Source organism: Diadema antillarum, unplaced genomic scaffold (genome assembly GCF_040938485.1).
Source record: "Diadema antillarum isolate AM-2024a unplaced genomic scaffold, OU_Dant_1.0 seq00000768_RagTag, whole genome shotgun sequence".
NCBI classification, from domain to species: Eukaryota; Metazoa; Echinodermata; class Echinoidea; order Diadematoida; family Diadematidae; genus Diadema; species Diadema antillarum.
The window spans coordinates 2,479,139-2,506,766 of NW_027271658.1; the positions used below are offsets into that span (position 1 = coordinate 2,479,139).

The window sequence follows — 27,628 nt, forward strand, 5'->3', positions numbered from 1 at the left end:
CCCACTTGCTGTAGGGTCACGACTCGATGCTCTGAAGGCCTGGCAAGCTAGGAGACATTAAACTGATGTTATAGCGAGAGAATATGAGCCAAGGACCTTGGGAGTACACATTGTGCTACATTATGCTACTCAGTATCTACTTGTAGACTTCATTGATGTACTCTGAGCAAGTGACAGGAAGTCGAAAAGGTCCCCTAGACACAACGAATCATCAAGGGGGCAAGGGCTAATCTCCATATTGACTAAACTTCTACTGATTGTGTAAAGTGAAGAGCATCTCGCAGTTTTGAGCACAGCAGCACCTTGTATCGTACTCCTACACTACTCACTATAGCCAATCGTTGAGCCAATCCCGTTATCGAATGCCATTTCTGCAGAGGAAAAAGAGGACGACGACAAACACCCAAGTGAAAACCCACAGGGAGTTTAAAGGGGAAGGGAAGGACCTTATGGGTAGACTCACTCTTGACATAAAAACCTGGTTAGATGATGAGACAACGGGTGAAAAGATACAAGTACGTAGGCATCATGAAGGTTGAGAAAAAGTACAAGTTGCCAGCTGACAGCAGAAGCAGACGGCCAAAGAAGTCTCTACCCAAAAACTGCTGGGGAGGAAGGGCCGATAGTTATATTTGAAATCTATGTGACACAAAGCTGCCTGTCCTTCTCAGAACATCAAACACTGGGAATAAATAGGGAGGTGGGTAGTTGATCACCTGAATTAAAGCCTCCTTAGAAGGAAAGGAAGACCACATACAAATCAAGTTTCCGGCTGACAGCAGAAGCAGACGGACAAAGAAGTGTCTACCCAAAAACTGCTGCTTATGGGGAGGAAAGAGGAAGCATGTCTGCTGCCAGGCGGCTTTTATAAGGCAGTTGTGGGTGGGGTCGGGGTGACGCAGGACACGTCAGTGAGGCCTTCTTTGCTTTCTCCTTTATATTCCGATAGTGATGGTAGCATTAAGGATAATGCTATATAAAGGCACAGGTAAGAGTTTATTATGGGGCAGAGTTACGTTTCTTCAGCAGGATATATTTTGTTGATTCCCCCTCTAATTGGGTCACAGAAACTCGGGCCGGTGATGTTCATTACGCGAAATTAATGCTCGGGTAAAAAGTTCTTTGTAAATTATTCAGCTGCTGTGAAGATGATTACCTACTATCATAGTAATCATTAGAGTGTAGTAAAGAGAAATTAGTGGGAGAATGAATGTCAACACTGAGAGCCAGTGATCGGGTGAACCTCTGGGCAAGACTGTGAGAGAGAGAGAGAGAGAGAGAGAGAGAGAGAGAGAGAGAGAGTGAAAGATGAGCAATTTGGGATTGGTGGGTAAAGACACTGAAAGAGTGACAGGGACAGTCGTTTGAGGAGCTGAAAAAGCCAACAAGATGCCGTTTTGGCAGACCTAGGAGATTATGTTTGGTTATCAAGTAAAAATGCACGCCTTCTCTTTGCTCGAGCACTTCTCGATAGAATCACGCGTATCTATCAGAAATGTCGAAATTAGACAATTATTTATGATGCTTCACAGAATTTGACGATCGTCAGAGCTGACGATCAAATCTGTCCATTGATAGGACACTCGTGCGGTGTATTTGTGTGCAACCGTATCAAAACACTGCACTTTTAGGGATAACCGATTGCAATAGCCACCTATATTACATATCAAAAATATCCCTCATTAATGCAGTTAACCGTTTTAATGCTTTATCGCCTTAAATCGAGTTGTATATGAGGTTATTTATGGCTTATGTCCTAAAAAAAGAAAGACCCGGGGGTCTCGCGCTCTCCTGAGTATTCGCAAGTTCATCTTCCATGCATTCTTGCAGACTCTTATGAGAGGGCGGGGCAGCTTTGAGAGCTGGGGTCATGATGTCCATTTGCATATTCCATCACACTGGTAAAAATACTAGCCAAGTACACTCTACTTTATAGAATGTTGGACTATGAAGTTTGAAAAAAAAAAGACTTAAAGCTCTATCACTTCTGAGTCTACAGAAGAATATCGTTGCCCCTTGGGTCCCCAAGAAAAGCATGGTGCCCATTCAAACACTTTGAGATCCTATACCCCTAGGAATGCTACTTGCCAAGTTTGGTGAAAATCCATTGTGTTGTTTTTAGCAAGAAAATGAAAATGTACAATTTAGGCACACATTTGGATCCCTCCCCCCCCCCCCCCCACTCCAAGATGGGGGGGGGGGGGGGAGGCGGCCCTGGATCTGCAATGAACAAACTTGGAACTACAGTCATCAATGTACAAATTCATAGTAACTTTATTTTTTTATTTATCACTTCTGGTTCTAGAGAAGAATTGTATTCCTTAATGTGTGTGTGTGTGTGGGGGGGGGGGGGGGGGGGTGGGCCCCTAGGAGCTCCCCCCCCCCCCCCCCCCCCACCAGGGGCAGCATGGTGCCCTGTTGAACAAATTGAGATCTTAACCCCCTGGCATGCTACCTGTCGAGTTTGGTGAATATTCATCAAGGGGGTTTTCAAGAAGAATATAAACATGTACAATTTAATTCCCCATTTGGACCCATCCCACCCACTCCCCTGGGTCCCAAAGGGGGGGGGGCACCCCCTGATTCAGCCAATATACTGACTCATTGTATTAACTTAGCTAAATCACTTCTGGTTCTAGAGAAAATCTTTAAAGATTCCGTACGGGGGGGGGGGTACCATCCCTCCCCCACCCCGGGGACCCCAGGTGGGGCGTGGTGCCCATATGATGGAATTGAGATTCTATCCCCATAGGGTTGCTACCCGCCAAGTTTGGTGAAAATATATCGTGGGGTTTTCCAGAAGAAGATGAGAATGTACAATTTAGGCCCCATTAGGACTCCTCGCCACTCCCCTCCCCTGGGGAATTATAACATGACGGTGTATGCTTTTTGTAGGCGGAGAGCAGCATGAACTGAAGCCTATGATGATATACTTTCAGAATATCTTGTAATCTATTGATGGAATGGTATGGAAATTATCACACATCGAGAGTGACTCGTTCCTCATAATCGTTGTGATAAAATGTTTTGCGATTATAATTAGGGTTATGGAATATGATACGTATTCATTGGACACTGTTATTTCAATTTAAAGTTGAAGAGACTGTGCGGTCTGCCAGTGCTGTAAATATGTGGGTAACACGCAGTCAGAGCTCTTGATGGTAGAACTAGGTCCTATTGTATCATTTGGTATGAAATGTAGATAATCAAGACTGTTTGGGCTAGCAGTGTATAACGCTATAGTGCTTGATTTTTTTGTAATTCATTAACCGGATTTGTAAGTGTGAAAAAATTACTATCTAGATGGACAATCAGTAGGGATGATACCTGCCAAGTTTGGTGAAATTCGTTATGGGGTTTACAAGTTGAAAGATTCAATGTAAGCTGTTTACGCACGGCGCACGACGCACGATGGGCGATAAATGATCACAGTATTAGTCCATGGGCCAAGAGCCGAAAAATGGGTTGTTGGTACCACCCGAGGTGGCAAAACCTTTTTGGTGTCATTTTGTTTTTCGGACATAGATACGCTTATCAAGCTATGATAGCATTTCCAAATGAGTAGCTTAGTCATAATAAATGGATTTTTAACCAATTTGGTCTCGTTTTTATATCCCTATACTTCTGACTCGGAACTAACCGCTATACAAATACGAGCACTGCCTTCTGTATGTCCACAGGTGCTCTGTTGTAAACGCGGTGCGCTTAGTCTTTATTCAAGGCAGCGAAGGGAATATCCAACGGGTTATAATGTCCACAGCTGTCACGCGGTGCGCTTAGTCTTTATCTAGAACGAGAAATTGCTTGTTTGTTGTTGTTGTTTTTAGATAAAGGGATATACACTGTATCATAAGCTTTGGATATTCCCTTCGCCGTCTTGAATATTAGACTAAGTGCTGTAGACATCATAACCCTTGGATATTCCCTTCGCTGCCTTGAATAAAGACTAAGCGCACCGCGTTTACAACAGAACACCTGTGAACATACAGAAGACAGTGCTCTTCTTTGTACAGCGGTTGGTCTCGATTCAGAAGTACAGGGATATAACAACGAAACCAAATTGGTTTAAAATTCATTTACTATGACTAAGCTACTCATTTGGAAATTCTATCATAGCTTGATAAGCATATCTATGCCCGACAAACAAAATGACACCAAAAAGGTATTGCCACCTCAGATGGTACCAATATCTGGCCTGGCCCATGGACTAATAGCTCACTTGAGCCCTTGGCCCAGGTCAGTTAAAAAGAAAAAAAAAAAGCCACCGCTACTTCACACATTCTCTTCACGCTTTCTCGTGCATTTTCAGCAAGTCGTAGATATCATCTACAGTGATCGCAATCATCGAGTAGCCTTATTTCTGTCTCTGCTAACTTTGTAACACAAAGTATTCTTACACTTGCATTTTGGGACGCGCTTATTAACGATCTCTGATAAAACGCCACAATGACAAACCTGAAAATTGCAGGAACCTGCCGTCGAGTACGGTTGGGTCGTAGAGTAACATGGCGTTTTCTAGGGCCTCCAGCAGATACCGACCTTCTATCTCCATGACGTCAACCGTGTTGCCAAATGGAAGAACGTTGCCGATGTCTCCAATCGTGATGTCCCCTTTATTTAAGAATGTAAAAATGATTCACGAATGCATGCGATTTGACCCGTATGAACAATTCATCTTGAAACAAGTCAAAGCCATGTTCCCCAAATGAATAAATCAGATGCCTTTTGATTTCCAAATCATTTCCTTTCTCTTGGTTACAGCTTATTTACTTTGGCTTTAATATCGGTGTCGCATAGGTGACGTTATGTGTTTTCTCTTGCCTTATCGAGTTACAAAAAAAAAAAAAATCGCTCATTACTTCAACAAAGCAGGCGCCCCCAGTGCCCTTACAAAACAGTCTTCATTCGGTCTGTCTTATCTCAACGCTACTCAAATCTATACAGTATATCATCTTATGCTTTAAATCTCTTACTTCGCACGCCGGCATTTTTGGTTCATTTCTCTCACCAGCTCACCTTCGACCTTAACTCGTTGCTCTCTTTCTATCACTGTTTCTTGGCCTATGTTTCTTCTTTTCTTTTTTTTTTTTTGCATTGCTATTCACGTGGGCCCGCTTGTGTATATCCATTGCATGAAAATAAATTTTTAGAGGTACCAACAGACTCCTCTTTAAAATGCCAAATTAATTGGTTTCGTCGTGACTGTTGTATAACAATTTACGTACTCAGTGAGTAACAGTTACCAAATTATAGGTGACTTCCCTTAAGGCAAAAGCGAATCATGTACAAATCTTTTCAATCACCTACAAATGTCTTCAGAATTGTGCTCCATCTTACCTTCAGAAACTGTCAGGCCAAGACCCAACCCTGCTATCTGTCCCGAGGACTTTCACTCGGACAGGAGACAGATCCTTCTCGGCAGCTGCCCCACGCCTATGGAATCAGCTCCCTCAAAGTATCAGGGAATCACCATCTCTCTCAGTGTTCCAAAATCGTTGAAGACTTTCCTTTTCAATATCTGATTGATTAATTATGCATATTTTGTATTTCTTTTCCTCATCTGTTGTACTTTTTCCCTTCCCCCTTATTGTACGTTTGATATCATGATTCTGTGAAGCGTCGTGATACATGTTTACTCGTCTTAATATAAGTACCTATATTGTATTGTATTGTATTGTATTGTATTCCCTCATTTGCTGACCTTTGTTGATGGAAGCTCTGATCGATCCGCCGTTCATGAGGGCGATTCCGACATCATTCCATCGTAGTTCGTCCGGATTCTTGTTGTTTTGACTGACCATCCCGTCAGCGATGAGATTACCAAGGTTACACTCACGAGCGCGGCACATTGATCGGTCGCCTTCCAGGAATGCATGGGATATTCCGACAAACTGATTGGAAGAGTTACGCACGAGCTCCGCCCATTCTTCAACCTCAGCAAGAACTGTGGGATCTATAAGAAGGAACAAGTCATTTAATGTAGGATGCTATAACGACGTGTATAGTCAAATATGATACTCGAATCGATGAATCAAAATGTAGTGAAAAAGTGTCATTTCAACTACCAGATGTCTATGATGGTTAACATATCCCCAAAGAATTAACGGCAACAATATTTATTTTGAGGGAGATCGAAGAATGATCGGATATTTGGGTACAATAACGAGATAAATGGTTCTCTCTTCGTCCTTTTTAAGAAACGCGTAGATTCATAAGGTATCTTAAATCGCGTAAAGATATCAATCACGCACACAGGAGATCGTGCTGGTATGCCAAGGAACCAGAGTTCAGACTTCATTTGGGTTTTCTCCCTGTTATGTTTACAAGACTGACTAACTCACCCTTCGTCTGGTGGAACGGGTTACTGGAGTAAAGCACACACTCATACAAAGCATTTGTTTACAATGTATAAGTACAGTGGGGCTAAAAAGCTTTCACATTTACTGAACGACGCAAAGCAGTGCACAAGAAAGTCTTCGAACCGATGCAATTTGCTTTACTTCGCCCATATGACTATGCTGGAGCCACTCGATGCCTGGATAGCTTACAGAAATCTGGGTCACTTTAAACTTGTCGTCGGGCAGAAGTCCTTGGGATTGCTCTTGTTTTCACATGTGAAACAAGATCTGCTGCTGCACTGTACACGCAAAAGATGTAGGACTACGATATTTGTCATACTGTGTGAAAGTGTGAGAGAATTTGATCATTTCTTGGTTCACGGACTCCGTTCGGTGCGACACGAGAATGAATTTTGTCACCCTAGCACCCTAGCACCTTTCCTATCGTTTAATTGCACACCTTGTACAGAGTGTCTGTAATAAAAATAGTTGTTGTTAGAGTTAACTTCAAACCAATTATACATGTTGTGACTTTTATGAGTTAAATCGAGCTACAGAATGGTAAGGATTAACATTTTCATCAAAATAGGACCTTAGCAAAATACTTCATGGAATTTTGTCGTATATCTTCAAGAAAAGAATGATGATTATAGAAGTAACCACATATGCAGATTAGAGGACGTAATAACATATTATTACTCCTAAGTATCACATTGAACTGTACATTAACCTATTTCTTCAAAACTAAATAACTTAAATAGGTTTTATCGTTATCATGAAATCACTGTAGTCTTGCAAAATCATAATACCAATGACTGCTACGGCAAAGGAGATGAAACATAAGCACTCCGATTCAAATCACTATTTTGTCCTGTACATGCAATCGATGCCAATCATTTTTACTTTTCCATGACATTTCCCTGTGTTTCCTTATACGTTTCAGCGCAAGCCGCTGTGCCTTAATCTGCATCAATATAATTGGATTGGCGACTGTTTTTTTTTTTTGGAATGAACAAATATTTAGTCTTTGTTTTTAGGTAACTAACGACAACTATGCCGTGAAACTTGTTCAAAGACAGCGGAAGCATCAATCACTTTTACTGATAAATGTCACAAACATAAACACTTTCTAAAGTCCTTCCGATAAGTGAATTATTGTTGGTCATCGTCAACCGCTTTCACGTTTCATTAAATCTCCGCTCTTGCAATAGTAAACAATATAGTCATCAGAATAATCACAACTCTCGGAGAAAAGACTGTTATTTTTGCAGCTCCATCTCCCTCTCTGGAATGCTCTTCCACACAGGATCCGATCAGCAGAGTCCATAGAAACATTTAAACCCATAAGAAGTCATATATGTTCGCATCTTGTGTTGATTTTTGAGCATTTGTTGGATTGTTCAAACATATTTCTATATCTCCCTTGTTCTTTCCACTTTCATTATTACGACTGTATGCAATTATCTTTATTATGTCCCTCTGCGCCTCATAATAGGCCACTAGATCAATGACTCATTATAAGTGTTGTATTCAATAGTACAATCATTATTAAAGCAAAGTTAAGGTTTGCAGCTGATCGTAATAATGTATAACAGTAACTAAAAAGCTGTTACGTGGATAAAAGTTGCACAATTAAAGTTGTTTACTCACATCAGGTATGATATAAAACAGTGCCTAGCGGTGAGGAGTACCGTGCAAATATGATCTAGTATTGACGAACTGACGTATTAGCTGTATGCATATATACACAATGAAGGCAAATTAAACTGGGTTTTTCAAGCATTTGATTTGAGTGAACTTGCACTTAGACTCGGACTTCCATTCTATTTTGGAAGTTCAAATATTTTTGTTTTAACGGCAGATAATACGTAAGCGAAATCCACCCTGCCAACGTCAATGGGTTAGAGTTTCAGAAAGATTTTCGATATAATATTACATTCTATTCTCTTTATTGTTTGAGATTATTAGTCTCTACGGTAACTGATATCAATTCGAAACGTTGTGGATACCCCCCCCCCCCCTTTAAAAAAAGTGGAAAATGGTTTCGTTATATACCCATAGCACCACTGCCTTTTGGGATAAATAATTATTTGACCATGTTCTTTGGTGTGTTTTTAATCAAAGTGGGATTTTCGTTATTTTGATATTTTCAGCTCTCATCGATTCCTACTGTTGGAAATAGTCAAAGATGGCGATGATGGATAAAGCAATTTGACAAACAAAAGCTGGCAGACATTGTGCACTCTTATTCAGTTAGAACTGGTAGTATTCGTTTTGCTTGCGATCAGAGTCACAAAGCGATCGCGTCATCTGATTATATTCAGAATACCTCCTTCAGTTAAAGTGGTAATAGTGCAAATGCTATGTTGAAACTCATGTTTGAAGTGGGCGTTTTATCAAATATACCAATGAGATCAAACAGCGGAAAAGAGCACACTGTTATGCGGAATCATGCAGGCGTGAGAAAGCTCGACATCGTGCTTATCGAGGATCAAGGCACCACCAGACCTCAACACAGTTTTCTTGGTTTAAGTTCTCACGAGAATCTCTTGTTTGTTCTTCCACGGCCTTTGGTCCTACAGTCTTACTTCTTTTTTTTTTTTTTAGTGGTATGTCGACAAAAGGATGAGCCCTGTCTACCATGGATCAGCCATTCAGCTTGCAGTACACCGAGACACGTTACAGGTGCATATTATGATAGAATGCAAGCTCACACCAGTCAAAAATAAAAATGATTTTTACAGCGATCTTTAATGAAGTTCATGGAGTGATTAAAGTGCTTTGTTTGAGAGGACTCAAAGAGACCTTATTACAGCCATAATTCTTCTTACTGTTCTCTTTTGCAAAGAGTTAGAGTCATATACCATTATCATATTGATTATGATCCAATTTTTGTGGTATTGTGTTTACAAGAACACAATATCTTTTGGTATCTAAAAAAAGACACTGACAACAAAGTTTCTTTCGAGAGAATGTGAAATAACGACACATTGGTGTAAAGGAAGAAATTCATGAAGAGCATGTCAATTTCGTGAATATCACACGAATTGTAGGAAATGCATATATTGCATCATTGCTCTCTACACTGTACATGATGCTTTTTAACATTACATTGTTACTCGGTCCCGGACTCTACAGAAATTCTACCTAACATTTTATTCTTTTCTTCAATCCTTGCAAGAATGCCTTGGGAATGCGATTAAATTTCAGTTAGATATGAAAAAGATTGATTTCATATACATTGCCCCTGGCAATTACTATGTGCAATGCGTAAAGCACACCGAAACAATGTTATTGGCGTCACAGAAAAGTATAACGATAACTGATGACAATAGTAACAACAATAATGATAGTGAAGAAAATGATTGCAACATCAATTAAACAATCATTATTACCATCATTATCATCATAACCATTATCATCATTATCAAAATTATCTAAATGTAGAGCTATAATAATTCTCATTGTAAGCAGCGTTATTGACCGAAAGATCGGTCTGTATGTGTCCATCGGGGAATGTTCCGCGGAGACTGCGTCTGGCTTCACGGATCCCCTCCGGAGGACAGCGTTAATGGCAAAATATAATGCCCCAGTCACACAGTGCTTTACGATGGATTACGTCCGCCGCGGATAGATACGAATGAGTGGACGCATGGGGACGCAGCGTGGACGCAGGCATCCGCAGGGACGTATGTAGACGTAATTGTCCGTAAGTCATCCGTAAAGAAACGCAAAATGACGTCGCCGAACCTGCGAAATTTTGAAATGTTCAAAATTTCGCAGAGGGACGCCACGGACGCAAACTTACGCAAGTAACCGTAACCAAACGTAACTATCCGTAACTGAACGTAACTACCCGTGGCTTGGACGCAGACCATCCGCAAAAAAATTTACCTTCCGATTAAACTGAAATTAATAATAATAGTAATAATAATAGTAATAGTGATAATAATAATGATAATAATAATAATAATAATAATGATAATGATAAGGCCTTATTTACCCAGGGTAGCCAAGTCAAGATCGGCTTTGTTGACCCATTTCACCTATTTTCAGTCCTCACACAAAATCAGTGTGTGCGACTTTTTGTTCGTTTTGTGATGCACGGTCACATAATTATATTCTTTACATTTATGACGTTTATTCATATTTGAGTTGCACAAGCAAAATTCAAACTTCAAGTTCAAAATTTCATATATCTTTTATTATTGTAAAGCAAATTAAAGGATTACGATTTTTTTCACAACTTGTACGGAGTTCAATTTCAGTTTTCCCCCGTGTACAATGTAAGACAGTCCAAAATGTGATAACCTTGCTGTCATAATACACAGACTTAGCAGGAATCGTAAGAGAAAACCAAATTGTCCATAATTATTAATAACAATCTGTAACTATCCGTAACTATCCGAAAATATCCACAACTCTCCGCAAGTGTTCTGAACTATTATGTGCCAATTCGTAAGAATATCCGCAAGTGGACGCAAGTATTCGCATCTGGTCGTGTCTGTCCGTATCGCCAGCATTTTTTGCCCGCATGTTTTGTACAAATTTCTGGTGACGGCAAAGGATCCGCGGGGGTCCGCGGAAAAAAATGACTTTTTTTGGACGTAACGCCGGACGCAGAGCATTATGTGACTGGGGCTTAAAAGAGTCCTCCGGACAGACGAATCTTTCTGTCTAGCAGCGTTACTGCTACTGCGTGTAGAGTCATATTCTGTTTCTGACCTGAATTCTCTTCAAAATTCTTTTAGTTTTTCGTGAGTGCTCATGATGAATTTTATCGTCGACATATAGGATAGTTTGCATACTGACTCATATCAAAATGACATAGAATGGAATATTGTTACATGCTACCTCTTGTACGAGCATCAACTTAACTTGAATCATATGTTTGGCATGGGCCTTCCCTTTTAAACCTGTTCCCCAGTATAACTTTTTCATATGTATCCCGCGGTGACATTTCGCTCTATTATGCCTCGATGTGCACTAATGGAAAACCTGAGCTACCTACCCTGCTCTGTAGTGGCATCCAACAATATTGGGTTTCCCCCATAAGCAGTGATCTCGCCCTGGTCGTCGAAAGTGACGTCGAGTCGGCCGAGGTACTTTCCAAACGTGTAGTCCTGAACGACCAGAACTCTGGTACCACTTGCTTGTGTTATCACCAGAGGGTATGATCCGTACGGTGTTTCAGATGATGGCGGTGTCCCTGGAAAAGAGAATGACAGTGCGTATGTGCGTGCGTGTGTGTGTACGTGTATATTCATTCATTCATTCATTCATTCATTCATTTTATTTCTATACTTTCAGAAATCAAACAAGTTCTTTCACCTTGTAAACAATGTGCAAAACACAAAAATATACATGGTGATAACACAGTAATTATGTGATAACTGGTCAAATTCGAAATCGAGATGGGGTTGATCAAAGAAAAGTATGACGGGACCTACATGAAAGCAAGCTTGTTTGGCTGTCAGCCCCGAGTAATCAGTGTTTGTGAAAAAGAAAAGGAGAACGGATAGTAGATAAGACCAGATGATGTAAGGGTGCCAAATAAGAAAAAAAAATACTAAAATGTAAACTATTACTGTGACCGAGCTATCATTGTGTGTATATATATATATATATATATATATATATATATATATATGTGTGTGGAAGAAAGAGAGAAAGAAAGAGAAAGAGAGGGAGAGAGAGCGGAAACAGCCCACAAAATTCAGATGGGTAGACATTTGTATTTATCAAAATTAATGGAGTCCATCAAAACTGCCATATTCTGATAACATTACACAACTATGCATTGCATCGCACGGTACGTAAAACGTATATTTATCATTACAACTATACGAAGAAAAAAAAAGCGCTGAAAAAAAAGAAAGAATAAGAGTGAGAAAAAATAAAAACACCATGGTTTATCTATGTTAGCTTTGCAAATTAGTATATGAGCAATAGGTGTGACAGGGCCTAAACTTGGCTGCGGGTAAATAGGATTTGCGTGCGCAACTCCGGGCAACTATGGGCGAGATACGTGCAAGGTACTGTCACAAGCGGGCCATCTGCGCGGGATCATCCGGGTAGCAAAAATTGTGACAGGGACTTTAAATAGATTCCCGGAGGCAGTCGACGTCCATGTTTCTTAAAGCGTTGAGCAAACCGAATAGAAAATTGGGAGCATGCGACTCATGTTTGAGCAGCTGATCTTGAGCGACTTTCAGCGTGTGCACCATGCGGTCAAATAATGGATCAAATTAATGAAATCTGGCATTTGATATCGCAATAACAGATGGAAACGATAATTACAACTCATGTGGAGGGCGATGTCTTACACAGGGATATCATTTATGAAAGGGGAAACTGCAGAGGTATCATGCCTTCTATTGTTGTGATCAAAAAATGAAGACAAGAAATAGTATTGGTTTTGACAGTAGCAGCCATAGGTAACTAGTTGAGAGGCTGTGGAAGGAAGGCGGGGGGAGAAGAATGATTATAGGAACTTGTATTGATGACAAAACATAAAAGAATAAGAAGCAGGGATATAATCCACAGATCCCCATCCCCACTTTAGCACACTTTTCATAACGAGAATGAAATCCTACCTGTATAAAGAAATGTGTCTGTGTGACCACCAACCACCACGTCCAAGCCGACCACATTCCTGGCGATTTCCTCATCGATATTGATTCCCGAATGGCCCACGGCGATGATTTTGTTGATTCCCTGTGCGATGAAGGCATCCACCTCTGCTTGAATGCTCTCCACTTCTGGTTTAAATACACAATTTCCTGATGGAAAATGGGAGAGACAACTAAAAAATTGTGAATTATGAATCGTTTGATAATGGTAAAATAGTCCAAATATTACAGCTCATATAAAACACTTTTTCTTGGCAGGATGAGTAAGGGTTTCCGCTGTTAATAAAAAAAAGCAACAGCTTGGTAACATACTTGACAAACACTTGATATCACGTGATACTCACTTAGACAATAATTGCTCAGTGACCAGGGAATCATCAATTTTAACGGCTGATCATAATACACAACCATTTGTATCTTGTAATAAACGATACCACAATAGTGTCGATTCAATTGAAGGGTTCTTTCAGTGTAACATATATTTTGCTCACTATATTTCGTACGAGTCAGTGTTATCAGGAACAGGGTGTTTTTATCAAAATGATAAAATTTACAGTATACTACAGTATATATCATATCATGTGTGCGATCTTTCAATTGGTCTCACCATTTAAAGGCAAGCACTATCATGTTAAACCGGAACACAATTGTTCGTCATTATGCACATTGACATGAATGCACTACGACAGCTGTCCAACCCATTTATGCGAATGATTGATCTTATATCTACTCATATCGGACCATCACCGTCTTTGGAATATTGAATGCAATGTTATGGTATGTATGCATAATTCCTATCCCATCCACTTTCTCTCCCTTTTCACATGCTGGGTTTTCAGAGCCAAACGTCTCTCATCAGCTCCAGATCATTTCTTCATGCCCTGATTTCATTAAATTCCAAATAACAATGTTGAGTATGTACTTCTATCAAGTTAACTTAACTATAGATTTCTTTACTTTCTCTCTCTCTCTCGTTCTGATTAAAATCAATTTCATCCGTCATTCACATCTCCAATAAGTTTGGATCAGTTTATGAAGTCTTGTAACGTCTTTACAAATGATGTCTGTAACGTCTTTTCAAAAGAAAGTCGGTGTGATGCTCCTCACAAACAAAGAAGGTGAGTATGAGCATGATTCAAATATCTAACTCTACTGTCTTATTCTTTTGATTCAAAAGAATAAGACAGTAGAGTTATCTATTTGAATATTTATTGATAGCGTTAAAACTATAACTTAAAACTTTATCAACCACTCTGGGACGGATCCGAATTGCGTTATATAGAAAGTATTTATTACTTTCGACTATATCTTCAGATGTGTTGAACATTCCAAAAAAGTTTGATCCAAAATCATAGCCAATAAAGAAGAATCACTTGCTCATTATAAACATGCATGAACTCGTAATGGTTTCAAGTTACGAATCCTCGTGGAAAAATCCATTGAGACGAGAGTAAAACGATCACAACAACGCACTTAGTTTAGTTGCAAGTGGAGGACATTAGTGAGAAGCACTTCAAATCTGGTTATAACCAATCTAACCCTTCCGACTACTGTCACTTTTCAAAGAGTGTAGAAAAGAATTCAACGGGCGCATTTGTAATTTTGATCTAGATGCCGACATCTTTCTGAGCAATCTGAAGAATCATTTTGAACTGTAACATAATTTGGGGTATTATATTGTTGTTTTCTTATTGAATAAAATCAAACTTCCATGAATGACAGGAACATATGAAATTAGAAATCGGCGACTGGTAGTCATGCCTCTCCAATATCTCATCATTCTCCGAATAGGTCTATAGTATATATTTTCAATGTGAGATGACAAGATCATATGATTGACTATAATATTTGGTAATTATACATCAATTTTCATGGCATTTGAGCCATTTTGAAAATATGAAAAGCAGGTAAAATTCCAACTTTTTCACTTGACTTTGGACTCATGAACCAAACTTTTCCGATATTATGACTGTGTAGTATTATTGGGAGAAAATAGTGGGATTTTACCATTTAAGCTGACCTGTTACCCTTGACTTTTGACCTCTGATTTACCAAAAACTTGTAAGAGAATCAAATCGGGCAATACATGCATAAATAGTAAGTTTCATGAAGATACCCTGAGCTATTTGCGAGGATGGTAAAAAGTGAAAATTAAGACTTTTAACTTGTCCTCTGACCTTATGACTCAAAACTTCGTCTGCCCATACATACATACACCAAATTCATTTGGATACCTCAGACGGTTCTGAAGTTACGTCGTTAACAAATTCGATTCGGGACGGACGGACGGATGGACAACAGGAAAACAAAATGGCCTCCGGCGCCACTTTATGGTAGAAGCATAAATAAAAACCAATCCCGTCCAGAAATGACGAATACACTTACCTTAGGATGCTAATACATGTATTTCAGGAAATCAATCTCCATAGATATTCTATAATGAGTTCTTTAAGTAGCTATCCTTATACAATCCAGGAAATTTTGTAGAACCCAAAATGCAATGAATAAACAGCTCTCGAGCTTATATGTCCTAATGCAACGTTAGAGAATTGCTCAACAGTGTAAATGTGTTTCGTCCGTATTTGTGACAATGTGTTTGCTTGAACCACGTCAGCACAAATAGTAATTTTCCATCTATATCCCAGAAATCTTTGGGATTGCAATATATATATATATATATATATATATATATATATATATATATAGCGTTGGAGTCGTAACCGAAGACAAACAAAAGAATAGTTAAAACGTTAGACGAACTGTTAAATTCATTGATTCCGAGAATGAACAAGAATAGTCCTATGCTATCAGTGAACTGTGGAGAATTCTACGAGATAAATCTTCTCAAACGAGTTGGAAAATTCTAGCAATATACATGTGGCATGTGCCCACTGCTGAGTTATCAAAGAATATAATTGAGATACTTTATCTATGAGGGAAGACAATGCTTCGTGAAATGTGCTTTCCTATACCTGTAACCAAATCGCGAATCACACACACACACACACACACACACAGACACACACACACAAACGTATAGTGATAAAAACGCACAATACAGGTATAAACCGTACTTTCACAAATCTTTGAAATTCATTTCAATAATTTTAGCTGATATGATTCTAAGCGTTTTCTATATTAATACCTTTTTGTAAGTCACAACTTTCCACATTTTTTAGTTGTTGGGAACTGTAACAACTTTCAATGTTAAGGAACGTTGTTTGCCCAGGCAAGAATATAGTAACTCAGATAAGGTATACGTGTGTCAAACATCATCAGTAGCGTGTCAGCAGTGTACATTCAGACACTTTCTCAATCTCAGCGCTTAAGGATTTCCGGATCCAAAGACTTCGCACATTTCTGTTGTTGTTTTTGAAGTTGTATCGTCTACACTTGCGGAAAAGAAGAGTTCGATTGTCTGATCGAAGAAAATTTGCCTCTAGATTGCCTCTAAATATTTAAATCATTATTATCACACAAAGCAGAGCAGTCAAGAGCCGGCAGTATCTTCCTACTTGAAAATGATTGTGATTAACATTTCGTAACTTTCAATCGGAACAGGATAGCAATAAATACTAATGAACAACATCCGTGAAATAAGCGTTGTTTTGCATTTTATATGCAGACCGTCGATCGGTTCTTTTCAGTTGCTCTGTCATTATTTATATACAGTAATATCCATTGGCACAGTCATACACTCTAAAAAAATCCGGGTCAGAACTGACCCGGAACTGGGTTCGTTGGGGTCACACCCCGTTCCGGGAAAAAAAAAATGACTTGGAATTTGGTCGTGAAGACCCGAATGGGGTCACCCTGACCCAATTCATGACTCTGAATAGGGTCATATCTAACACTATTCCTTGTCATTTCTGACCCGGAACGGGGTGTGACCCCAACGGACCCAATTCCGGGTCAGTTCTGACCCGGATATTTTAAGAGTGTATAGATGAGCACGATATCCATCCCCCCCCCCCCATACACACACGTACACGTATATCCTGGCGGTGATTGATGGCGTCAGGGCCTTACCTGTAGATGAAATTTCGTGGGTCCTGTAAAATGTGTATCCAATTACCCCGATATCCTCTCCAGATCTCTGAAGGATGACACTTTTCAGGAAAAGGCCGTCGATAGTGTCTTCTTGAGAGGCATCTGTGTTGCAGCTGAGTACAGGGAAGTTGACGGCACGAAGAAAAGGCTCAAGACCAGCGGGTGAATTATCAAACTCGTGATTTCCAATTGCCTGTGTGTACAAATGCAACAAGAGTAGTGAGTGTTGTAGTGTCTTCCTGCTTGTTATCTGCTGCTATAGAGAGGCATGGAAAGACACCAACACCGTTTGTGATACAGGAGTATTGTGTTCATCCAGTTACTGCAAGTGATTTGCACTATCCTAAGTCCTGCAGGACATCACATTCCACACTATATCTTTCACCAGATAACCTCTAATACATCGTGGTCACACTATGCTATAGTGTGTAGTGCAGGACGATAGACTGACAGTTTTACTACATACAACGTAGAAGAAACTGTTGGTGTAATTCAGGAGAATTGAACAATGATTCAATCTTTAGTCTGCATAGGTTGCCAGTAAGGCGTGAGACACGTTAAGGCAAGGTCCCATGAGCTGACGCCATAATTTGCCATGTCGCAATTGCTTTGCATCAGCTTAAAAAAAAGACCAAAAAAAAAAACAACAACAAACAAACAAATAAAAACGCTCCATACCCCCCCCCCCAAAAAAAAAAAAAACAACCCTGACCAAAACAAAACACAACACGGGGGGGGGGGGGGAGCGAATTTTACGCGTTGATGATAACCAGTAGAGTCTTTGCCATTCGCTGGAAAGATTTGACTTTAAACGCTCCTGCCAGTGAACAATCGATCGTACGTATAAGTAACAATGTAATGTTTTTGCATCTTTCCCGTGAACATAGGTTCCGCACCTCATGATGAAGAATTCATCACCCCTCGTTTTCATAGAATACATGTATCACTATAAGGAACGTTAGATGAATTGTTCTACAACTCAATTTCTGTTGCTGCTGTGGTGCGGTTTTTTGTTTTTTGTCAATTTTACATAAATTCCCACTGTCACGAATCTTAAATGCATTTCACCCCTCCCCCTGTCACCGTCCTGAATATTATCTTTCCCACTTGTAAGTTTTGTTGAACATCGTTAAGGTCGGAGGTCATGGAAATCAGAATTAGATATGAAGGTCGTGAAAATTAACCTGGTATCTTTTTAGAGAGCTTTAGACATCTGCTTTTGTCAAATCTATTGAAGCATGTTCGCCAAAGAGAAAAAAAGGGGCAAAACGTAAGACAGAAAACATGAAATCTCGACTTAAATTCTTCAATTCGAATTACAATTACAATTACATGTATTATCCATCATTCCAAGGAATATTATAGTCAAAAGTAAACTAGACTTAGAAATTTGTCAAGACGGACAGATTATTAATGATCCGTTCAATCTTTGATTGGGGACGATTGGCCATGCAAAGAACCCGCGTCAGTATTCGAACCTGGTATTTTGCCGATAATCTCAAGGTTCTGCCCACTACACGATACGGATTGCGAAAAATCTCCATAAATCGAAGCCTTTAATTACTTCCAATTTAAAACCAATTTTTAGACGTGATTCAGACATTCAATCAAATAATGGAACACAAATATTCTGTAGTACTTACAAACAAATTAATTCCTCTTAATCACATTCGGACTTATCAATATTCGATTACAGCACTCATACGCCTAGTCAGCCGTAATGTTGTAATGCTTACTACTGCGACCATTCGCAAAAATAGACATAAATTATGGACATTTGGAATAGGGAACATCGTTGTAATTTTCATAATTCTTTGAGTTTTTGAGAATATTATGAACACAATCATACAATATGCGCATGCACACGCGCACATACAGTATAGGCGAACACGTGATTTACAAACGTATCTTTCCTGATCCTTCTCTCTCCCTTCCTCTCTCTCTCTCTGTATTTTTCGCCTCTGAGCTGAAATGCTGTGGGAGCACGTTTTGTTGATTAGAGACAAGGCGTGAAGGGAACGAGCATGCAGTGGAATGAGCAACATGCGAAAAATAGGCGTGACAAGATTATGACGTACATATTAGAGAGAGAAGAAATTTCGAACCGTCACTTCAATAAATTAACTACATTGAACTAAAATTTATGTATGTTCACATGCACAGATAATAATGGACACGTTTCTGAAAATTATGAAGTAACATTAAAGGTGAGCAAAGCAACTATGTATAATAAAAAGTAGTATCGCCTTGTATGCTAGAGTCATCTGTATTTCAGAAAATATTGCATATTCAAATTCCTGCCAACTGCAAACAACCCACTCCTCCTGTTGGCGATAGTGTACCCGAGGGCGATATTGACATTAGCCTTATTGGAACGATCGATAGAGATAGATTGAATTGTGGGATTTCACCTTCTTAACAGACCCATTCACATGCACACACCCGACGGTGGAAAGAACACCTGCCATATACGCACTTGTACTACGAATTGATAAAACGGCATGCTTGACTTATTCAGAGTTCAGAGATTGACAGATATTTTTTTTCAATTTGCCAAGTTTTGTCATTTACTTCTACTTCAGCCAACAGGTGCACCTAAATGATGACTACGTGAGAAGCCGTGAGCTCCTATTTATGAAGAAGTCTTGTACTTGTTTTTATGAATGATCAGGCGGATTCCACCCAGGAAGGAGAGAAAGACTGAGGACGCTCTGGTTAAAATTTAGCAACCATTGAGCGGTATATACACTCATCCACCCATGTCCGCCATCGGATTGAAACACATCGTTAATAAGACATTAATTTTTTTCTGTTCGTTTAATGTCGTTGCTATTATTGCCAAAATGTTCAGAAGAAATTAAAAGTATCTCTCTAAACATTGACACTCTGGCTGTATGATTGAATGGATATTAGATGACTAATGTACGCTGGAGGACTCAGCTTTCTCACCAATACAGGAACTAAATTGTGATCATGTTATGTCCTTCTATTGTATTTACGATTCAAAAGCGCGTCCCCTGTCTATAGCGTTAATGCTATATTGACCATTGAATGGATATAATATCGAAATATTCGTTGGCTCATTTTACACTTTATCTGACATTTTCATACACGAGAGTCAAACTAAAAGAGGAACGAAAATTTTCATACGGAACGTTAGTGATTCTAATATATAAAATATGAAGCAGTGGATTTTGATACTTGAAGGGGTCATGTTTTTTATTCTCAAAAACATATTCCATCTTTAATGTTGGGAAATGAACAAAAGTAAGATCACTACACAAAACAATCCTTACAACCGACAATTATTCCTCTTGTAACAGTAGCCTTGAATTTGTTGGTGTTTCCTGTATTTTTCTATTTTACATCATATTTTACATGTGTGCATGTCAATTGTAGATGCAAAACCAGAAGAACAAGATCCTAGACTGTAATAGTCCCCTTGGAATGACGCACGGACCCCCTGTGGGATAAAACAGTCATATATTGCAATCGAAATGTGAGTATTGTTGGCAAGCATTGATACAAATGCAAGAGACCTTTCGAACTACAGCATACTCATTATGACTATTGCATTCACATGGGCTGATCCACATATGGTCTTGGTTTAGCAATGTAGGAATCATACGCCTGTAAAATCCTCCCTAGACTGCCATTTTATAAAGAATCGACATGGATTTGTAAGCTCTCTTCTATTATAAGTTCTATAGTTCTCAGAAGATCAGAAGAAGTACACCGGCCCCTCTGCACGAGTGTTTGGATTGTTGGTCGAAAATGAAGCTCTTGCAGACATCGGGCGTTCATCATCGAACCCCGTAACGCATGACCGCGATCAGTCTTCGTAAAAGGCGCTTCTAATCTCGGAGGCAGAAAGTCCATTAAGCTCTTAAATCATTTCCCGAGTGTGGTAATGAAAGCTAGCAGTGGCTTAGTAGGGAGGCGCATCTTGCCTTTCTTTGGCAAGGACTGACGTATAGACTGCATTCAAGGCATACGTATCTTGTGTGTGTGATACACGCCTAATGATTCGCCATCTTGATACCCAAAGCAATTCAGGGCAGCTTCAGCAGATATTCATTTGATGATATCAGTGCAAATGTTGAAACACAACAAGACACTGCATCTTGAACATTAGGGTAATTGATAATTATTGATAACAGTAGGAGTTTTCTAAAGTATCAAAAATGTTTTGTTATAACAACGCAGAGGATGGTACACACATTAGGATAATTAATTAGTACAAAAATGTTTTTATAAAGTATCAAAATACACGACTTGCCTTAACAAGACAGGAAAATGAGCACACATTCCTGTGTTCACCGATTTCTTACTGTCAACAATTTCATATCTTGAGAAGACAAACGCCATTTAGTAACATGAACTTTTTCAAAATCTGTAAACATTGGTGTTCGTTATATCAGGCGGTATATTGGAAATCAGGATCTCCTGACGATTATAGCTCAATAGCCTTAGCCAACATACGGTAGTGCTCCAATCATGATCAAGAGCAATAATAATTATAGGCTATGTATCTCTACATCGCATTTTACACCAGTAGTAATAAACTATGTTAAACAAATTAACTTGACACGCGATGAAGAATTCTTATAACACTCCACATGCATCTGACAAGGTGCGGCCAATGTCAACTACAAGCTATATACCTGATGCACGTACAGTCACATTCTCCGTTCCCGGTACTGAGACTATATTCTTTCACTCTTCCTATTAACTGCCGACGACTCCCAATAAAACGAATGCTGTTATCCCCGTCCCTCGTCCTCATTACCGATCAGTTCTGGTTGCCATTACAGACCACTACTGCATGGTCATAAGAACTGAGCTAGTTGAAAGGTGAAAAGGCCAGTAGGCTGCTTCATTTCGCCAAATACGCCAGGGAGGCTCCGACAGATTAGGTTCATCGGGACGCAAACCAACAATTCATTGAAGAAACAGGTCTCCATCATCGACTTATAGCGGAGCTATGGCAGTACCTCGATCGTGACACCCTGGGTTTTCCCTCATTTCGATTGCAAGAGGAACTGTACTGAATGCTGTTAAACCAACAGGTAAAACACCACAAAGACTCTCTCTCTCTCTCTGTCTCTCTCTCTCTCTCTCTCTATCTATCTCCCTCACACACACACACAAACACACACATGCAGATGAATCTTTACGGTCATAATGATCTGAACAATGGAATACAAATTATGGAAGAGCCCTGTTGATGGAAGCCAATATACAATGACGTCAAATTATTGAAATTATGCGTTTGTGTGCATGACTGATATCATTATCATGTGCAAAACGTTACAAAGAAACGTGCTCAAAATACGTTTCAATTCAGCAGATTCCTCCCCGCTCTCAAATGCAGACTGATAGCGAATGGTTGCAGTGGCACATAATTTTCTATGTGAACTTAATTGTGTCTCATTTTGATAGTTATAAGACATTTCGATAAAAAGAATGATGAACTGTCCGATGTTAAAACATCATGTTTATTTTGTATTCCTGAATTACACTTCAGCATTAACCATGAGTTTAAGACGAGTGAGATTGAGCTAATAATATGTAACAGTGATATGCAGGTTGCAATCAGCTGTAATGCTGCTTTACCACAAAGCAAGGAGTACAAATAAAAATGTCAAACAATATTGGAAAACTTATAGCAACCATCGTAAGATAACACAGATTATTATACTCCTCCAGTTATCACATATAGCGTATATACCTGGCAGCTACTGTTCGAAGGTATAGACACACAGTCCATGGCTAACGAATAATAAGCTGACGAGCTACAAACTGAACTGTGGATGGAGTGCATCTATCGACGACGATTTTTTTTTTCTACCAGTTTCATTTAGTCTTAGCTTTCATTTGGCTAGATTAAGAGCTGTTAAGATTATAAAAGACATCATAAACCAGCAAAGTCTCCAAACTTTGGACGTTGTTCTACACTGTAACTGAAGCCATTTTCTGTTCTCTTACACTCTTGAGGAACACCTCGTAATCACTACGTCGTGTCTGTCATCTCATCCATTCATCCTTGTATAAATAAGATTCTACAATCACTTAAACAATACGACATCTTATTCATCATTTTGATGTAAGATAGCAAGCCCTCCTTTGATATTTCTCTTTCTTCATTCAAATACAATGGAGGGTACAGTTTGTTTCCAGAAACACGAGAAATGCATGTTTTATGGCTTTATTAAAAAATAAAGATTTGTACCCAACATGCTATTATTGTCTCAGCTTTGAATGTGATCATCACAATTTTATGCAAGATTCATTCGTAATGTACACAATTTCTTTTATCCCATTGTGAAACTAATTAAGAGTAAAAAAGTTATTTTACTATAATAAGTAAGTTTCAAATATTTCACAAACTATGTTATTTATCTTTAACTGAAACATTCTAGGTTTTAATATCTATCATTCATAAAACTCTCAAGATGTTTTACAAGCTCACTTGACCATCGTAATTATCTAAACAATCACGGAAGTTAGCATTCAAAGCTGAAGCTTGAATTTTTACATAAATTGAGTAACGTCGGGCATAGATACAATACTGATTTTTTTTTTGTTATTGTTGTTAAATTCACTCATGTCATTCACTCATCATCCCTTCAATGAAAAGAGAAGAGGGGTTCTATCATTTGGCAGCCATGGTAATGACTTTAATTGCTGCACCTCTGCCATTTATCTTTATTTTATTTTATTTTTTTTTGCTTGGTATTCTCAAAGCTGTGAATCTGAAACATTAGATGATCCATGACATGACTGAAGTGTTTCATAATCTATCTTCTTGACCTTTTGATATTCGTTTATGCATACAAAAGTACACAAACAAACACACAACTTGTATATACAATACATAAGAATACTTAAGTGTATACATAATAATGTGAATATTTTTTGTGTGTAAATTATCAACTGTGTGTGTGTTTGTCTCTCTGTCTATGTGTGCAGACAATTTATAAATGTCCCAATTCGTAGTCGTAGCAGCAGCAATCGAACGGTGCAGCTTCAAAGAAAGAATGATGATTACCCCAACGGCGTAAATCCGTGCTGAGGAGTGGGGGGGGGGGGGGGAATGATCGGCGATAGTCTTCATCACCACGATTACAAGCCCATAACCGGACGGGTGCAGCCAGTGTCATACCCTGGCGGGTTGGTCAAGACATGGGGGGGGGGGGGGCACCTCGTGGAAAAGTAATTTTGAGGGTGTGTATACATGCTTGTGCGTGCGTGCGTGTGTATGTGTGTGTGTGTGAGCGTATGTGCGTGTGCTGTCAGTCTGGAAACTGTAATGGGGACTGCAATACATATACGGAATGTGATACATTCCACTGCACAGTCATTTTTTCCTTATGGATTATGAAATGACGGTGTGAAACGACAAATTACTGGCAGCAACATCAAGAGAATTGCATAACAATTAAATGCGAGCGAGCTTGAAAATTTTGACATTTTACAGTCCCAAAACTGCCGTTTGTAGCTATATTCTTTCGCTTTGGAAATTAAGGGGGCGCACCGGACGCAACTGTTGGCAATAGTATTACTGACAGCGACATCAGGAGAATGACATAACGATTATATGCGAGCGAGCGAAGCGAGCGAGCTTGAAAATTTTGACATTTTACAGTCCCAAAACTGCCGGTTGTAGCTATATTTTTTTCGCTTTGGAAATTAAGGGGGCGCACCGGGCGCAACTGCTGGCAATTACTGGCAGCAACATCCTAGTAGAATGGCATAACGGTTAAATGCGAGCGAGCGAAGCGAGCGAGCATGAAAATTTTGACATTTTACTGTCCCCAAACTGCCGTTTGTGTAGCTATATTTTTTCGCTTTGGAAATTAGGGGGGGGGGGGGGAGGGCACCGGACGCAACTGCTGGCAATTACTGGCAGCGACATCAAGAGAATGACATAACGATTATAACATGCGAGCGAGCTTGAAAATTTTGACATTTTACAGTCCCAAAACTGACGGTTGTAGCTATATTTTTTCGCTTTGAAAATTAAGGGGGGGGGGCGCACCGGGTGCAACTGCTGGCAATTACTGGCAGCAACATTAGGAGAATGACATAACGATTATATGCGAGCGAGCGCAGCGAGTGAGCTTGAAAATTTTGACATTTTACAGTCCAAAAACTGCCGTTTGTGTAGCTGTATTTTTTCACTTTGGAAATTAAGGGGGGGGGTGCAACGGGCGCAACTGCTGTCAATTACTGGCAGTGACATCACGAGAACAGCATAACGATTAAATGCGAGCGAGCGGAGCGAGCGAGCTTGAAAATTTTGACATTTTCCAGTCTCAAAACTGCCGTTTGTATAGCTATTCTTTGGAATAAGGGGGGCGCACCGGGCGCAACTGCTGGCAATTACTGGCAGCAACATCAGGAGAATGGCATAGCGATTAAATGCGATCGAGCGGAGCGAGCGAGCTTGAAAATTTTGACATTTTGCAGTCCAAGAACTGCCTTTTGTAGCTACATTTTTTCGCTTTGGAAATTAAGGGGGGGCGGATCCGCCACTGGTAGTCAAGGGTGTCGGTTTATGTTCATGATTTGGGGAGGTATGACCAGCGAGGGGGCGTCGAAGTGACCAAATGGGGGAAGGATATCCAAAATCTGCACTTGTTTGTGTTTGTGTGTGTGTGTGTTTTATATACATGAAAAAGTTAGGAAATAGCCCAGGTCAAGTCTTATTATTGGCAATGCAAGGCATTTTGATATAGACTAGTATGTAAAGCAACACTGCAAAATCATTAATGATCTAGCTTTGATATAACGAAGCGTAAGGTACAAAGGTGTACATTCTACATCACATTGCGCAACATTGCAGCGACTCTTTTTGCCGTTCGGATGTTCTGAGTACACTGCGCACATCCTGCTTATATTCAGAATGCCAACCAGGATATCACGCTGAATCGCAATATTTTGTCGGCTCCGGACTTTTTGAACAATGTTTCACGCTATATACCTCTTTAATTATGGTTCAAAGAAATCTTAGAAAAATATCTTATTTCTTGATCCCCCTTTCATGTCGATTTCAAAAGCAGTTTACTAACCCTTGAATTACCATTTTGGTAAGTTTTTTTATTCTTTTTTTTACCAGCGGATGGGGGGGGGGGGGGCTTTGCGCCCCCCCCCCCACCATACACACACTTAACAGGGATCGAATGTACCACTCTTTTGCATGAAATATAAAGTATGAGGGAAGTGGCAGCAAACATATGAAGACTTTTTGTTTTTGTTTTTGTTTGTTTGGGTTTTTTTTTCTTTTTTTCTTTTGCTTGTCAGCCGACTTTTGAAAGAACGAAAAAATTTTGTTGTTGTTTCTCTTATCTTTTCATTTTCTTTCTTCTTGACTGACAGGTGATTTTGACCCCCCCCCCCCCCCCTTTTAGAACGTAGCATAGCCCTGAATAATGCCCAAATATATTCACTGAAATAATAATATAGATCTCCATTTCTTTGCATGTAATAACGTACCGGTATTATCTTCCTGTAGGTATTGTATTTTTCTATTTTCTTGATTTAAGTCAATAAAGCAATCATCCCAGGGGCATTGTTCTGTTTTAATGATGGTGGGTGGGGGAGGGAGTTGGAGTTGGAATATCTGTGCGAGGGAGCGGAGCGACCGAGTGGGGGAGGGTGTGGGGGGGGATACTCCCCTCTCAGACGAGAAAGATTTTGCATTTTCAGACCTGAAATTAAGCGATCTGGTGCACACTTTTGGTAAAATTCTGGATTTACATGTTTACATGTAGGCCTATACTATTTGACGTTGTCAACGTCTGGGCCATACCTTATGCCAATATTACTGTCTTTGCGAGCGAGCGAAGCGAGCGAGCGCTTGAGAAAATTATGTATACATTATCCTACAAGACTGTTCAGCTCTGTTACCTGTCTTGAGGCGGGCGTACGAACGTCATGCAATATGCCAAAATTGATACAATCACATTTCTGCTTCCTCCATTTTTTCCCTCAAATTCCAGGGGGGGGGGGGGATGATTGTACAGGCCATCCCCCCCCCCTCCTCCATTTCAGGGGGGGGGGGGGATATATCCCCCCATCCCCCCCCCCCCGGGATTTACGCCCATGTTATATGATGTGGGCTACTCGAGAAAACGATATTATAGAGTAGTCTATTGAAAACAGCTGCCTGGCACACTTTCAAGCATTTTGCCTTGATCCCTCTTGACATTGATAAATATCACGGCAAAGAGGGAAGCCATTCAATGTCACGAAATCACACAGAGTTCACCAAAAGCTGCTGGTATTAACACTATTACTGTATTGTTGTACAAAGTCATCATTCCAAGAATTTCACTCCAAAACCGATGGCTAATTTTGCACTGATTTAGAGGATCGTCTATTGATACGAGATAAAATCTCAATGAAAAAAAAAATCCGAAAAATCGTTAATTCAATACTGATATAAGTTTATCCGAAAACAAAATGAGGTTCGTAATTTTAAAGGTAAGTTAGTACTCACCTACTTTTTTTAATTTTCAGGTTAATGAACCTTCGGAATAACATCGCCGGAATAACACCAAAAATGTTTACATGAACGAATCCTATTTCATTTTCGGATTAACG

General features: G+C 39.6%; 1 protein-coding gene across 1 annotated transcript in view; it reads right to left on the minus strand.

Moving 5' to 3' along the window:
- Positions 1 to 27,628, minus strand: part of LOC139738783 (snake venom 5'-nucleotidase-like) — a 99,737-nt gene that overhangs the window by 12,545 nt on the left and 59,564 nt on the right. The window contains exons 2-6 of the mRNA XM_071649421.1: positions 17,000 to 17,213; positions 12,935 to 13,120; positions 11,350 to 11,547; positions 5,702 to 5,953; positions 4,456 to 4,611 (exon numbers count right to left, since the gene is read on the minus strand). Coding sequence (XP_071505522.1) covers positions 4,456 to 4,611; positions 5,702 to 5,953; positions 11,350 to 11,547; positions 12,935 to 13,120; positions 17,000 to 17,213 — 1,006 coding nt within the window. The remainder of the gene's footprint in view (positions 1 to 4,455; positions 4,612 to 5,701; positions 5,954 to 11,349; positions 11,548 to 12,934; positions 13,121 to 16,999; positions 17,214 to 27,628) is intronic.